At 38.5% G+C, this 17,325-nt stretch overlaps 1 protein-coding gene across 4 annotated transcripts in view; it reads right to left on the reverse strand.

Annotated features, from left to right (window-relative positions):
- Positions 1–17,325, reverse strand: part of MTMR2 (myotubularin related protein 2) — a 110,344-nt gene that overhangs the window by 81,901 nt on the left and 11,118 nt on the right. The window contains exon 3 of one of the 4 annotated variants that reach the window (XM_070384300.1): positions 17,031–17,066. The exons of the other annotated variants lie outside the window; for them this stretch is intronic. Within the exon in view, the coding sequence (XP_070240401.1) occupies positions 17,031–17,066 (36 nt within the window). The remainder of the gene's footprint in view (positions 1–17,030; positions 17,067–17,325) is intronic. 4 annotated transcript variants of the gene reach the window in all.

Raw genomic sequence — 17,325 nt, forward strand, 5'->3', positions numbered from 1 at the left:
CCACCACAGATGGGCCACAGAAGTCTTCCCATCATGTCACTTCAAGTGCAATGGAAAGACCTTCACCGTCTGCCTCCCTGGCCCTACCACACATCATCAACAGCTTCCTCCATTCAGATTCCTGAGCTTAACGATTCTGTATCAAACATCATAAATTTCAAAACATATCTGTAGTAATTTATGGGAGACACCTCCATAAAAATATACATACAGTTGGTTAAGTTAACTTTTCTAAATAAATAATTTCATCAGAATGAAGGAGAACACAAGAACGTAAGCCCAGTGACTCAGGAGCGTCGTCCTTGCCCATGGCCGCCGTGCCCAGGTTTACGAGGCTTCCCGGTCTGTGATCTGCACTCTTCACCTAACCTGTGGCCTCAGCACACTGGACTCATTATTAGCTTCAGTGGCCTGACTCACTGGAGTGCTTAGCCTCTGCCAAGGTGAAAAACGAAAACACATGACTTGGAGTAATCTTGGTACTTGCATTTCTGCCAACACGCTCATGTTTCTTTCAAACACCACATGTGCTTTTCCTTCACCAGTCTCTTTCCAAATCTGCACACCATATTCCATTTCTTAAGAGTTTAGCTACCTTCCACATTACAGCAAATTGTCTATCTTCAATGGTTCCATTTGCTTAGTACCCACTCCTTCACCAATTCCTTCCACTTTGGCTTTTGACTCTACCAAGTCTTTAAAATGGCTCCTTAATATATTTAACGGAGAAGGCAATGGCACCCCACTCCAGTACTCTTGCCTGGAAAATCCCATGGATGGAGGAGCCTGGGAGGCTGCAGTCCATGGGGTCGCTAAGAGTCAGACATGACTGAGCGACTTGGCTTTCACTTTTCACTTTCATGCATTGGAGAAGGAAATGGCAACCCACTCCAGTGTTCTTGCCTGGAGAATCCCAGGGACAGGGGAGCCTGGTGGTTGCCGTCTATGGGGTCACACAGAGTCGGACACGACTGAAGTGACTTAGCATTAGCAATATATTTATTAATGATCTGAATTTTTTTTTTTTAAAAAAGGGTCTTTACCAGTTCTGATATTATAAATTCAGCTCTAATTAGCATATTCTTTTGGTTATTTCATATCCAAGTTTAATTTCATCAATACTGTTGAGCACCTATTATATGCAAGATACTACTATTCTAGGAGTTACTAGGTATTAATACAGAGATAAACAACAAGGTTGCTGCCCCTAGTGAACTTTCACTCCAAAGTACTTACTGCACGACACAATATACAATACAAAAAATAAATGAGAGAGAAGAACTTAAGGATCTGGACTAACGGCTTCAGAAGGTTCTTTGGGATTGGGGAAAAAAATGACCTCTAACACTCCTACGGCCACTGCTGAGTTTTCCAAATTTGCTGGCATATTGAGTGCAGCACTTTCACAGCATCATCTTTTAGGATTTGAAATAGCTCAACTGGAATTCCATCACCTCCACTAGCTTTGTTCGTTATGATGCTTCCTAAGGCCCACTTGACTTTGCATTCAGGATGTCTGGCTCTAGGTAAGTGATCACACCATCATGGTTATCTGGGTCATGAAGATCGTTTTTGTATAGTTCTTTGTATTCTTGCCACCGTTTCTTAATATCTTCTATTTCTGTTAGGTCCATACCATTTCTGTCCTTTATTGAGCCCATCTTTGCATGAAATGCTCCCTTGGTATCTCGAATATTCTTGAAGAGATCACTAGTCTTTCCCATTCTATGGTTTCCTCTATTTCTTTGCACTGATCACTGACAAAGGCTTTATTTGCTATTTTTTGAAACTCTGCATTCAGATGAGTATATCTTACCTTTTCGACTTTGCCTTTAGCTTCTCTTCCTTTCTCAGCTATTTGTAAGGCCTCCTCAGACAACCATTTTGCCTTTTTGCATTTCCATTTTGCACTGCCATTCTGATGGTCTTGAACACTGCCTCCTGTACAGTGTTACAAACCTCTGTCCATAGTTCTTCAGGCACTCTAACAGATCTAATCCCTTGAATCTATTTGTCACTTCCACTGTATAATCGTAAGGGATTTGATTTAGGTCATGCCTGAATGATCTAATGGTTTTCACTACTTTCTTCAATTTAAGTCTGAATTTGGCAATAAGGAGTTCATGATCTGGGCCATAGTCAGCTCCCAGTCTTGTTTTTGCTAACTATATAGAGCTTCTCCATCCTTGGCTGCAAAGAATATAATCAATCTGATTCCAGTAATGACCATCTGGTGATGTCCGTGTGTAGAGTCTTCTCCTGTGTTGTTGGAAGAGGGTGTTTGCTATGACCAGTGCGTTCTCTTGGCAAAACTCTGTAAGTCTTTGCCCTGCTTCATTCTGTACTCCAAGGCCAAATTTGCCTGTTATTCCAGGTAGCTCTTGACTTCCTACTTTTGCATTACAGTCCCCTATGACAAGAAGGACATCTTTTTAGGGTAATAGTTCTAGAAGGTCTTGGAGGTCTTCATAGAACCATTCAACTTTAGCTTCTTCAGCATTACTGGTTGGGGCACAGACCTGGATTACTGTGATACTGAATGGTTTGCCTTGGAAACAGAGACCATTCTGTCATTTTTGAGACTGCACCCAAGTACTGCATTTCAGACTCTTTTGTTGACTATGAAGTTACTCCATTTCTTCTAAGGGATCCGTGCCCATAGTAGTAGATATGATGGTCATGTGAATTAAATTCACCCCTTCCAGTCCATTTTAGTTCACTGATCCTAAACTGTTGATGTCCACTCTTGTCATCTCCTGTTTGACCTCTAATTTATTTTGATTCATGGACCTAACATTCCAGGTTCCTATGCAACACTGCTCTTTAGAGCATCGGACTTTACTTCCATCACCAATCACATCCACAACCGGGCATTGTTTTCGCTTTGGTTCCATCTCTTCATTCTTTCTGGAGTTATTTCTCCATTCTTCTCCAGTAGCATATTGGGCACCTAGCGACCTGGGGTGTTCATCTTTAAGTACACTCATCTCACACGCTAGGAAAGTAATGCTCAAAATTCTCCAAGCCAGGCTTCAACAGTACATGAACCGTGAACCTCCAGATGTTCAAGCTGGATTTAAAAACGCAGATGAACGAGAGATCAAATTGCCAACATCCACTGGATCATCAAAAAAGCAAGCGACTTTCAGAAAACCATCTACTTCTGCCTATTGATTACGCCAAAGCCTTTAACTATGTAGATCAAAACAAACTGTGGATTATTCTTCAAGAGATGGGAATACCTGACCACCTGACCTGCCTCTTGAGAAATCTGTATGCAGGTCAAGAAGCAACAGTTAGAAATGGGCATGGAAAAACAGACTGGTCCCCAACTGGGAAAGGAGTACATCAAGGCTGTACATTGTCACCCTACTTATTTAACTTATATGCAGAGTACATCATGAGAAACACTGGGCTAGATGAAGCACAAGCTGGAATCAAGACTGCCGGGAGAAATATCAATAACCTCAGATATGCAGATGACACCACCCTTATGGCAGAAAGTGAAGAGGAACTAAAGAGCCCCTTGATCAAAGTGAAAAAGGACAGTGAAAAAGCTGGCTTAAAACTCAACATCAAAAAACAAAGATCATGGCATCCGGTCCCATCACTTCATGGCAAATAGATGGGAAAACAATGGAAACAGTGACAGACTTTATTTTCTTGGACTCCAAAATCACTGCAGATGGTGACTGCAAGCCATGAAATTAAAAGATGCGTGTTCCTTGGAAGAAAAGCTATGACCAATCTAGATGGCATATTAAAAAGCAGAGACATTACTTTCCCAACAAGGGACTGTCTAGTCAAAGCTATGGTTTTTCCAGTAGTCATATATAAATGTCAGAGTTGGACTATATAGAAAGCTGAGCACCGAAGAACTGATGCTTTTGAACTGTGGTGTTGGAGAACACTCTTTGAGAGTCCCTTGGACTGCAAGGAGATCCAACCAGTCAATCCAAAAGGAAATCAGTCTTGAATATTCATTGGAAGGACTGATGCTGAAGCTGAAACTCCAATACGCTGGCCACGTGATGCAAAGAACTAACTCACTGGAAAAGACCCTGATGCTGGGAAAGATCAAAGGCAGAAGGAGTAGGAGACTAGAGAGGATGAGATGGCTGGATGGCATCACCGACTCAATGGACATGGGTTTAAGCAAGCTCCGGGAGTTGGTGATGGACAGGGAAGCCTGGCATGCTGCAGTCCATGGGGTCGCAAAGAGTCGGACGTGACTGAGTGACTGACCTGAACTGAACATCTGAAGTTAGCTAGAATATAGAACCATGCTCCTGGGAAGAAAGGTTATGACAAATCTAGACAGCATATTACAAAGAAAAGACATCACTTTGCCAACAAAGGTCCATATATTCGAAGCTACGGCTTTTCCAATAGTCATGTACAACTGTGAGAGTTGGATCATAAAGAAAACTGAGTGTCGAAGAATTGACATTTTTGAACTATGGTGTTGGAGAAGACTCTTCAGAGTCCCTTGGACAACAAGGAGATCAAACCAGTGAATCCTAAAGGAAATCAACTCTGAATATTCATTTGAGGGACTGATGCTGAAGCTCAGACTCCAGTAATTTGGCCACCTGATGCAAAGAGCCAACTCCCTGGAAAAGACTCTGATGCTGGGAAAGACTGAGGGCAAGAGGAGAAGGGACAACAGAGGATGAGATCATTGGATGGCATCACTGACTCAACGGACATGAGAGTTTGAGCAAACTCTGGGAAATAGTGAAGGACATGGAAGCCTGGCGTGCTGCAGTCCATGGGGTCACAAATAGTCAGACACGACTTGGCCAACTGAACAAGAAGAAGAGGAGGTTCAATACGGTCTCAAAAATTTCACTAAATAAACAACATAAAAAAAAGAAAAAGAATTAGGAAATTCAAGACATTTTAAGGCCACTGTTAGAGGCAGACCACTCTGGCTGAAGCATGAGATACTTACAAGCTCAATCAGATATACGGCAAAAAAGGTAAGATGTTATTAGATTGTACAAGTCCTAAAACATAATCTGATATCTAGATGGTTCTGAAAGCAGTGAGAAGACACTGAAAAGTCTCTGTGCTTGAGGAAAATCATTTTAACAATGGGTCAAAGAATGGATGATAACAGCAGGAAAACCTATTTGGAAACTATTAGGAGACCTCCTCAAGGTAGCGGTATTAAGGGCCTAAACTAGCAGAGAAAGGAAATAGGAGTGGATGCAAAGGACACTGGAGACAGAATCAACAGAACTCAACAACTGACTTGAGATGATCAGAGAGGGAGAGAAAAGGGTCAAAATATGATCCCAAGTATTGCTTATGGAGAAACCAGTGTGCCAGTTAGACCAAGGAAAGTAGCTAACAAGGTTCTTCCTGGCATCAGGGCCTCCCCACCCAGCAGTGGACCAAGATTTTACATGTTACTTGGTCAAGCACCTGTTCGTTCATTCATTCAGGCAACTTTGACTTACACTACATTTCTCTAGTCCATTATGTTTCCCATTCTTCCACACAACTATTTCATATGGTCTTTTCTTTCCCCATCCTCTATTGCCCTCTCCATCTTCAATATCAGTAGGTTACTTAGATTCCCATTTCACTGAAAAATCCAGAAGTAATCAAAATAGATCTTTCACAGGCTCCCTCAACTACAATCTCTTTGCACGTGTGTCCATGTACTCCGCCTTTCCTTCTCTTACTGGAGGGAAAGCATCCATAATTCCATCTAAAGCCAGCTCCTCCACTAAACTATTATCTCCCTTCATCTTTGCAAGAAAATCCCTGCAGCAATTTTCCCTCTGGTTCTTGCAACAGAAAAATTTTCTTCTCCTCTCAGTCATTCCAGTCAACATAGAAACATGCTATTATTTCTCTTAACTTAACCCCTACTGATACCAATTTGCTTCTTTGAGCTTCCTTATGGCAAAACTCCTAGAAACAGAAGTCTACTCACTGCTTCCAACTCCTCACTTCTCATTCTCTCTGAACCTGCTTCCAACAGGTCAACCAAAATGCTTTTATCAAGCCATCAAGAACTCCACTTCGCGAAAGTCAGTTGTCAATACTCAGTCCCCATCTGTAAGCAGCATTTGACAGAGATGAGCCTTCCTTCTTCAAAGACTTCCTATCCTCGGCTTCCCAAACACTGTACTCTTATCGCTACCTCGTGAGCCCCTCTTCCTCTCAGGTCTCCTATGGTGATTCCTTTTCTCTTCTGAACCTCCTAACACTGAATTTCACCTGAACTCTGTCCTTGAAACTCTTATCTTCTCTATGCACACCTCCCCTCCTTAATAATCTCACCCAGTCTCATAACTTGAACATCTCTAAGTTGATGAGCCTAAATTTAAACACCATCGCACACTTTTCTCTTGAAATCCAGATTCTAATTACAAATTTACTTAACACCTTCAGGTGAACATCTAATATGCCCCAAACCAAATTCCTGCTCTTCCTGATACTAGCTCTAACATCTTAGTAAATAGTAATTCTAACCTTCTCTGGGTTTCCCAGGTGGCGCAATGGTAAAGAATCCTCCTGCCAATGCAGGAAACACAGACTCGATCCCTGGGTCAGGAAGATCCCCTGGAGAAGGAAATGGCAACGGACTCCAGTATTCTTGCCTGGGTAATTCCACGGACAGAGGAGCCTGGTAAGCTACATTCTGCAAAGAGTCGGACACAACTGAGCACATCCTTCTACACTTTCTTGAGCCAAAAACTCTAGAGTGTACTTCTGACTTTTCTCCTATACTACACGGTCAGTCCATCAGGAAATCTGCCTGGTTGCACCCTCAAAACAAGTCTCTTTACTCTTCTGGCTACTATCATCTGCCTTCTGGATGATTCCAACTGCCTACCAACCAGTCTCCCTGCTTCTGCATCCTAGTCTGTTCTCGACACAGCAGTCAGATTAACATTCTGAAACATCTGACATAGTAACCCCTCTGCAAAAAAACCTCCCGCTCCCCTCCCTCAGCACTCAGAACAAAAGCCATTAAGTCCTTAAAATGCCCCCAAAGCCTTCCACAATCGCCCCTCTGCTTCTCTGCACTACAGCAACAGTGGAGCCCTCGCTGTTCCTCAAACACACCAGGCAAGGTCCAACTTCAAGTTCTTAATATTTTCTGTTTATCTGTAACTCTCTTCTAAATATTGCACTTCTTCCTTTTTCCAGCCTTTTTACTCAAATGTTGCCTGCGTAGTGAGACCTTCCCTGGCCATTCCATTTAAAATTGCAAACAACTCCAAACCCACCCACTCATTCTCTACTCATCCTCCCGGCTTTATTTTTCCAAATCTGATACACTTGTTGTTTTACTTATTTTCTGTTTTCTCCATTTAGTTAATACTCAGTGAGTACTTACTTACCATATGCCAGGAAGACTTCAAATACTGGTAAAGATTAAATAAAATGATGCATTCAAAGAGTTTAGCATACTACCTGACAGAAACACCAGAACAATGTAAAATATTATTTGTATCTAATGGAGACTGGAATAGCATGCCTCCTACTATCATCAGAAAACTCCAGTTTTAACAGAATGAGGTTAAATGCGGGGCTGGAGAATTAAGAAAAATGACACTCTCAGCAATTTGATCCTTAAAGAAACAAGAAGCTAAATTATCCACAATCGGATAGTCTCTGCCAGAGAATATTTAATACAATTTATTTAAAACATGACAAGAAAGCAAAAATAACTTCTGGAAAAGAAAGTTTCATATTTCCCTTCTAGCAATCCGTTCCAATTATTAAATCACTGTTGGAAACATAAGATCCTTTCTACTTTCATCACAAAAGCTGTGTACTATTTTATTTCATGACCAAAAAAGGATATCTACCATTATGTGTTTAATAGTGGATTACTATAAGTAACCATACTGAAAAGCATCTTCACAATAAGAAGCATGGGACATTTTGGCAGATGCTGACACATAACTAATCTCTCATTCTAACTGGGACATGTAAGTTTAAGCTACAAGGAAAGAAAGGAAAATTAGGTCTCATGAGTCACGGAAAGTCATTTAGCCTCTCAGAACCTCAAGTTCATACTGCAACAGGGATAAAAATACTACTTGCTCTTCTTATCTTACTGGATGGTTACAAAGACCAAGTGAAAATAATGCGAAAATACTATCTAAGCATTAAAATTATTTTCTATATAAACACCATTACTAGGGGTACAGGGGGAGGACCAGCATTCAACACTGATAACATATTAAAGTGAAGCTACTGTTAAAATGTTTCAGATATATATGGGGCTATCTAAGAAACTAGGCATCAGGAAGACTTTCTAGACTAACACCATTCCTCTCAGATGATTCCTTGAATTATATACCCTCTCACCACATTCATCTTTGCTTCACAGCTACTTCCTACAATTCTTTGCTAGTGTTTTCAAGCAAGCTTATGTTTTCTGGTTAGGTAAAATGCTCAAACTCAATAAATGCATGCTCATCAAGAAAACTTCAAAAATAAAAATCAGCTCTTTAGAGATTAGCATTTACAACCTATCTATTATATTTAAAATGACAGTAATAGAATATTAAGCCAGATCAATTTATACTAAAAAAATTTTAAAGGATAACTGATTTATAGGAAAAGACATTAAATAAATATTTGAGATGATCGAATCTATCATTACAAACAATAAACTGTTAGTCACTCAGTCGTGTTCAACTCTTTGCAACCTCATGGACTATAGCCTGCCAGGTTCCTCTGTCCATGGAATATTCCAGGCAAGAATACTGAAAAGGGTTGTCATTTCCTTCTCCAGGGGATCTTCCCAACCCAGGGATCAAACTGGAGTCTCCTGCATTGTAGGCAGATTCTTTACCATCTGAGCCACTAGGGAAAACCGTCAGACAAACAATAAAAGACCTGTGGAAGTCACCAAATGTCCCAAAAAAAAAAAAAAAAAAAACATCTTATTTTTGATAAAATCCAGATTGAGTAGAATCTGTCACACAAATGAGATGACATATGGAATCACAGGTTCATGGTCCAGATACTTTTTTTTTCATGACCGATTAGTATCATTATATTCACCAAGTGATTTCAAAAAGTGAAGATTAAAAGAACTGTAGTTGTTGCCATTCAAATTAAATTATAGCCATTCCATAGTATCTGCTTTAATCACTAAATGCCACCTCCCCCCCATGACAAAAAAGATTTCTCCAAATATAAGCATACATGAGAAACACAACTGTTTCCAAACTTAGCAATCATTCTCCACTATCCATATTCCCTTTAACTGACAGGCTACCAAAAGGGTCACTTCCTATATCCAGTGCCTCTTCTTTGGAGTGACCTCCAAAATGGTACAGGAAGTGTTGAGAAAGTGAGGGCTTTGTGAACGATGACATTCAATGACATTCAATGAACTCAATTCAGTGATGACATTCAAGTCATAAGGAAGATGTGAGGGGTGGAGCTGCTGTACAAGATGGTCTCAAAAGTTCAAATCTGAGATCCTGTGACTCAGAGCACACAAATCTTAGACATAAAATTCTAAGACTACAAATAAAGAGCTATGGTTCTAACTATTGGAAAAATTTGCTAAACTGGACTTTATCATTTTTTAATATTCCTTTCAGCTCCTGATAGTCAAAATGCCTCTGACTATCCCTTCCTAAACACGCACATGTACACATACATACAAATAAACTATTGTCCCATATGAAAACATGATTCAACGACTTCGCTGTCAGTATGAAAACGTGATTCAAAGACTTTGCTGTCAGTATTACTTCTTAGCTATTTTGCATAAACTTTCCTATAAGAAGGCTGCTACACAGCACCAACATCATGCAATTTTATTCATCTTCAATTAGCATTGGCATTTTTCTACCCAAACCTTCAATCAGGATCATTAAGAAATAATATCAAATTATAATTATTTTTTTCCTATAAATCCTTTAATGGAGGTACAAAAAATCACCAAAGAGGTTCAAATATCTAAGCCATAAATAAATAGAACATTCCCTGCATAACCTGCAAGTAATTAACACGGTTCAAAATAATGGAGAGGTAAGTGTACTTTGGCGCAAAAGCAATCCTAATACCTCAAGAGCAGGCAAAACAATTTTTGCCCTCAACAGTAGTAATATCTTTACTTAAATTAAGTGCACTATGTCAAAAAAAAAAAAGCATAAATAAAACACAGTTTAGAAATTAATAAAGTTGTTATAGAGAGAATATTTTCTCAAAAGCAAGCTGATTAAAATATAACTAGCACTGTGGAATCGGAGAAGGCAATGGCACCAGTACTCTTGCCTGGAAAATCTCATGGATGGATGAGCCTGGTAGTCGCTAAGAGTCAGACACGACTGAGCGACTTCACTTTCGCTTTTCACTTTCATGCACTGGAGAAGGAAATGGCAACCCACTCCAGTGTTCTTGCCTGGAGAATCCCAGGGATGGGGGAGCCTGATGGGCTGCCGTCTATGGGGTCGCACAGAGTCGGACACGACTGACTCCACTTAGCAGCAGCAGCAGCAGCACTGTGGAATACTCTTGTTAATAATACTAATTATTCTACAGATTTATTCATATGTAGACTGCTTTTCTCAAGAGGCTAAAAAGAATCTCAGAATAAAATTGCCATTATATGCTTACACTCTAAATTCTGATTCATTATATTATCCTTAGGAAGAGCAGTTAAAGATTACATGAACACGCAAACAATTCACATTCACAAATGTGCTTATCCAAATCTGCAAAGCCACAGCCCTCGTAAATGAGAAACCACTTTCAGCAGAATTCTCCTCTTTAAACCATTTTTCATTCTACCCTAAACTATATTATTCTCTTTACTCCTAATTTAAAGGAATCAAGTCAGTATTATTTTAATGTTAATGTCTGGCTCCACAAAATAACCAAATGAACATCTACACATATCTATGAAAGAACAGAACTTAGGTATACAGACAGTAAGAGGGGCAAGAAAGCAAGGGAATTTCAGAAAAAAAATCTGCTTCACATATTACACTAAAGCCTTTGACTGTGTGGATCACAACAAACTGTGGAAATTCTTAAAGAGATGGAAAATTCTTAAATACCAGACCACCTTACCTGCCTCCTGAGAAATCCGTATGCAGGTCAAGAAGCAACAGTTAGAACTGGACATAGAAAGACAAGTTGGTTCAAAATTGGGAAAGCAGTACGTCAAGGCTGTATATTATCACCCCGCTTATTTAATTTCTATGCAGAGAACATCATGTGAAATGGCAGTCTGGATGAATCACAAGCTGGAATCAAGATTGCTGGGAGAAATATCAACAACCTCAGATATGCAGATGACAACACTTTAATGGCAGAAAGTGAAGAAGAACTAAAAAGCCTCTTGATGAAGGTGAAAGAGGAGAGTGAAAAAGCTGGCTTAAACTCAACAGTTGAAACACTGAAATCATGGAATCTGGTCTCATCACATCTTAGTGATAAGTGATGGCTTTAGAGTGTAAGGAAGATGCTAGATATCTAAGTATTTCATAATAGTACAGTGTGGAAGTGAAGGGGTATAAAAGATGCAACAGAAACGCAGCAGAGAATACAAATGGCAAATAGAAGGGGAAAAAGTGGAAGCAGTGACAGACTTTATTTTCTTGAGCTCCAAAATCACTGCAGACAGTGACTGCAGCCATGAAATTAAGAGACACTTGCTCCCTGGAAGGAAAGTTATGAAAAACATAGTTAGTGTATTAAAAAGCAGAGACATCACTTTGCCAACAAAGGTCCATCTAGTCAAAGCTATAGTTTTTCCAGGAGTCACGTACAGATGTGAGAGTTGGACCATAAAGAAGCTGAGTGCTTAAAAACTGATGCCTTCAAATTGTGGTGCTGAAGAAGACTCCTGAGAGTCCCTTGGACTGCAAGGAGATCAAACCAGTCAATCCTAAAGGAAATCAACCCTGAATATTCACTGAAGGACTTATGCTGAACCTGAAACTCCCAATACTTTGGCCAGATGATGCAAAGAGCTGACTCAGTGAAAAAGGCCCTGATGCTGGGAAAGACTGAAGATAAAAGGAGAAGAGGGCAGCAGATGAGATGGTTAGATAGTATCACGAACTCAATGGACATGAGTTTGAGCAAACTCCGGGAGACAGTGAAGGACAGGAAGCCTGGCTTGCTGCAGTCAACGGGGTTGCAAAGAGTTAGACAGGACTTACCGACTGAACAACAACAAAGAGAAGCATAATACAGGACAGCTCTAGTCATACTATTTTTCAATAGTTCTGCCACTATGTCAGCCAGAGTGACATAGTTTTCTTTCCACCACAAGATCAAAACAGAAATCCCATCATCTGACTCTTAGTCATTCCCACACATTTACTGGTCTGCTGTTATTTTAACAGAATGTCTTTTTCCCTTGCTACACTATTCCTAACAGCAGTGTTCCACCCTTTTAGTCTCAAAAGCTCTACTACTTCAAAGTGTAGCATTTTGATGAACAGAGTTATACAAACTAACTACTGGTAGGCAGGCAGAAGTTACTTTTTATATGCTTTTCATAACAGTATCATTAAATAAGATAAGGTACTCCCCACTTTTCAATTATTTGTTTCAATCAGATTTTAAGTTATACTTATTGGTGAAAGTTATAATTATTCTTGAGAATTAATCAGGCTAAAAACTTGCTCCTTAGGACAGTCATGTCTAAACAAACAAATCTGGGTACCTACACAGAAGTATTTCTTACCTCATACTACTGAACTTACAAGCATCCCTGATAATGCTGCAAAAGCAGAAAAATCTGTCTCCAGATACTTGTTCCTGTTCAGTTGCTAGTAGGGGTCACTTATCACATTCAAATATTCCCATGCTTCAAAGTACCCATCAGTTTCCTTGCCAGGATGGAGACTTGGAATCTCTACCTTCACTAAAGGACTCAGCCATCTCCCCTCTGGTCTTCACTCTCTCCCTCTCCCTTTGTGAAGCAGGAACTTCCTAAAGTCAGCTGTTTCATACCCTCCCCTCTGACAGTTACTGACATCACCCATGTGTCAGGGACTAGGGATAGTGTTGAAAACAGATTCATTTTCTTCATGGGACTTAAGAATACAACGAAGATGCTAGATATCTAAGTATTTCGTAAGAGAACAGTGTGGAAATGAAGGGATATAAAGGATGCAGCAGACACACAGCAGAGAATACAAAGCTCAGAGCACAGATGCAGACTCAGGAGCACTCAGGAGCTGAAAACATGAGCGGCAGCGTCACAAAGACTTGGTTTCACCACTTAGCAGATAATAATTCAGGCAAGTTACTTAGTCGAACATCTTTCTTTATAAAATAAGGTAATGATACCTTATTAAGACCATAATAAGGATAAAAAAACACATGACCTGTAGAAAGTAATTAGTGCTAAACTCTTAACTTGTAGAAAGTGTTAAACCAATAGCATTGTGAAAATACAAGAGTACCCTGATCAGAAGGGAAAATAAGATAAAATAAAAAATAAAGGTCTCCTTTCAAGTAACCCACTAATTAGATTAAAATGAAGCAAAGTTCTTGGCACTAAAAGTACTTTTCACTCAGATGTGCACTGTAAAATGTCCTCATTTGACTAAGATAACTAAACGTATAAACTTTTAAGCTTAAAATAAAAAGTTTTAGTTAATGGACAAATCACTTAATTCTAAGCACAAACATCAAGGGGAAAATTTTTAAATATATATAAATATGTATATGTTACACACATGCATACACGTATCCTGTGTAACTTCTGACAGATTCAAACAGAAGACTGGCCCAAATAAAACCAATTCCATCACCAGCATTTTTCAGTGTAACTACCAGCAATGTACCAACCCTCCTGACTCTGCTGCCTGTAATGGAATTAATTAGCATCACTTTATTGTCCAACACACCAACACTTGGTGTATTTCACAATAACAAACCGAAAAATAAAACTCAAGCATCAGAAGATGCCAAAAATAGATTTATACTCCTCTTAGTTCTGATTTAATAATTCAAAATCCAGTAAAAAATATTTCTATTATAGCAGAAGAAAGTGTTTGTGATAATTAGGGGTGCAGATAAATATGCCCACACTTTACACTCCTAGCTCAAGTACAATTCACCTATCTTTTCACATATCCTAATCAACTAATGCCTCCCAAGAATCTGAGAAAGCTTGCATTTCTTTTATTTCCAGTTACTACTGACCACAGTCATTACAGTATGATTTAAATCACTTGCCTTATATAAATGGCTTCACTCCTACAGCCATATTAATTTTTCTTCAGTATTCCATGGGAAGAAAAGGTTCTTTTCAAAGAAGTATTCTCCTGTAAGTAATGTCCTGAGCACATACATAGCATGTTTGTCCAAGAACATTAAAGAATGTACTCTACATTCTAACTGTGAACAGGCTTTTCTAGAAATGCAAATTTTGCTGTCAATACTTACACAATAGACTACAGTACATAAGCACTGTTCATGCTCTATTCATCATTCTGTTGAAAGTTTTATTAAAAATAAATAAAAGGCCTGCACTGTGTATAAAGCACTTGGGATACAAAAGACCTATTGTCAGAATATTTGTAGGATCTCCAAAACAGAAAAACGACTCCCCAAACAAATTAATTACAAATTATAGTAATTATTTTTTTAAATGGTACACCAGAAACCTGAATTTTTTTTTTTTTTTTACTTAACCAACCCATAGTTTAAAAGAGGTGGCACAGTGATCTTATCATCATGGCATCTGATTAACAAAGATGAGACTACATTCTGTATTCTTCAGAGAAACAAAGGGAATTTGAGCTCTGAGACAGCTGGTGCAAGTTGACATCTGGAAAATCTCTAGGTTCTAAGGTACATGCAACCTTGGTTATAGTTTAATTTTTATTATTTTAGTTTCAGATCTACCAACCACATTTTCTTAACTAAAAGATAGGACATATTATTTGGTAATGCAAGAGAAAGTACGAAAAACCAGGTTGCATAGAAAATAGTTTACATACATCTTTTTTTCTACAGAGTACAGTTTCTTCAAAGATCTTATCTGGAAATATAAACAAATAGGTGAAAGCCAAAGTATTCTAGCCAAAAGGAATGTGCCCATGGAGGATGGGGTAAGAACTGGAGAGCAGAAGGGACCATAAGTTCCAACACCCTCAACAACTGCTTTTTAAAGAGTTTCTCAGAACCCCTTCAAAAATCCTGATTCAAACTCTGATGAGAGTAGAAATTAAAACTCACATGGTTTCATACAAAGCCTAGAGAGGGAAAGCTACGTATAGATCAGTTTAGCTGAGAAAGATTATTGGAAAGCTGGTAAGATTATTAGAGCTCAAAGCACACTACACAGATACTGCATTTCCTTTTAGAAACAAACAGTTCCATCCAAATTGAAGTATCAGGGCAGAAACACTGCAAAGAGGAGAGCTGACCTATTCTGTAAATGCTTGCTCAACACTTTTACCGGAAGAAGTACAGAAAATACATGGGGAATTCACACACTGATAAATGACCTTGCATGTAATTTTCTCATTCCATCATGCAAATATAATTCATTATTAAAACTCTGAAGTCACGCATCCATTCTTCAAGTTATCTAGACGGACATTTTTGCTTTTCCAAATCAGAGAAAAACAAATTATTACTATTAATTGGTCACAACCCCATCAACATGAGATACAAGTTTTCTGCAAAAACTTCAGTAATATAAGTGAAGTTGACATAGGTGTTTTGTTTTGTTCTGCAGTCACTGAAACATTTTGTAGGAAAATAAGATCATTCAATGTCTCTTTCTCTTCCTAGCCTGGAATAGTTAAATTAAATATCTAGTGTACTGGCATCATTCAGTGATTTATCCTCCCTTAATTTTGAATATTATTCATTATTTACCAGATTAAGCTGGTTGCTTTTTCTTGCTTGTTTTTGCCTTTTCCCCTCTAGGTATATAATGAAGATGAGGAAAACATCTCTCGTAAAATATTTTTAAAGTAATAATACTTAACATTAGCATAGCCCTTTACAAATGTCAAAGAGCTCTCATACATAGTCTCTTTCATACTTATTGCCAACTCTGGAACTAGACTGTCTGGTACTAAATTATGATTCTACCACTCTGTTGTGACCTCGAGGAAGTTACTAAACTCTCTGCGCTTCAGTTTCCCCATCTATAGTGATAATTCTCATACTTCACAGGACTGTTATAAGAATTCAATGACTATACATAAAATACTTAAAACAGTGCCTATGACATAGTACACACTACATAAGCATTAGCTATTTTTTTTTAATTACTGTCATCAAGATAAATCATCATATTCAGGTCTTACAACAATTCTATAAAGACAGTAAGTATCGTTTTACCCTTTTTCCAGATAAAGGAATCAGGCTCAGAGAAATCAAGCCAAGTCACAGTTAAGAAGCAGAATCCAAACTAAAAATACTCAGCCCTAAGAAAGTACCAAGACTTTTCACTACATTAGGTTGTATATATTATATATTACATAGCACAAATTTTTAGCTTACATAGTTCAACATACTTCTAAAGACTATAATTACTACTCTTTTAAACATTTAAACACTCAAATAATTCTATGCAGCACACACTGGTAGCCATGCTAAGAATATACCTTTTATTCAAAATAAACCTTCATCTCTTGCTAAGCATTTTAAGAGTACCAAAAGTGAGTCAGACTTCCAAAGAAAATAATTGGACTGGCTGGACAAGGTAAACCTATCATTAATTTTCCAATATTTAGAGTTTATTTTTAAAAACAAAATGTATACCCCATGAAACTTGAACACATCCATACAATGATTTATGTAGGGCAGGGAAACAGCATGCATTTAGGGTCACAGTTCAAGTTCTAGTTCAATCTCTTCTAAGCAGGGACAATGGACAGTCATTCACTCCTCTGAGCCTCAAGTTACTCAGCTGTCCAATGAGAATCTCCTCACAAGAGATAATGTAGGTGAAACACTTTTCTAACTATAAACTACACCAAAATGTGTTAACATTACCATTAGTTACTTTGATTACATTGAGGAACAATACTGAACATTCATTCACTCACCATTTTTTTCCCCAAAGAAAACTGCTGACAGAAGTCCTGCAATATAGAAGTATCATTCTGAGCACTCTGTGTAATTGTATAAGGTGACAATGTGGACGGACTACCACAGGGAAAGAGAAATTTCTCTGGTAACCCACAAAGTATCTATTCTAGTACCGTGTACTTCAAGGAGACACAGTAAAATCTGAACAGAAGAAATAAGAGAACAGACCATGTCACAAGCATCTGCATACTTTTCTTTCTGATTTTAAACAGTAAATGTTTTTAATCTAATCATAAGAAAACTAAGTGCACA

The sequence above is a fragment of the Bos mutus genome, chromosome 15, assembly GCF_027580195.1.
Source record: "Bos mutus isolate GX-2022 chromosome 15, NWIPB_WYAK_1.1, whole genome shotgun sequence".
Taxonomy (NCBI): domain Eukaryota; kingdom Metazoa; phylum Chordata; class Mammalia; order Artiodactyla; family Bovidae; genus Bos; species Bos mutus.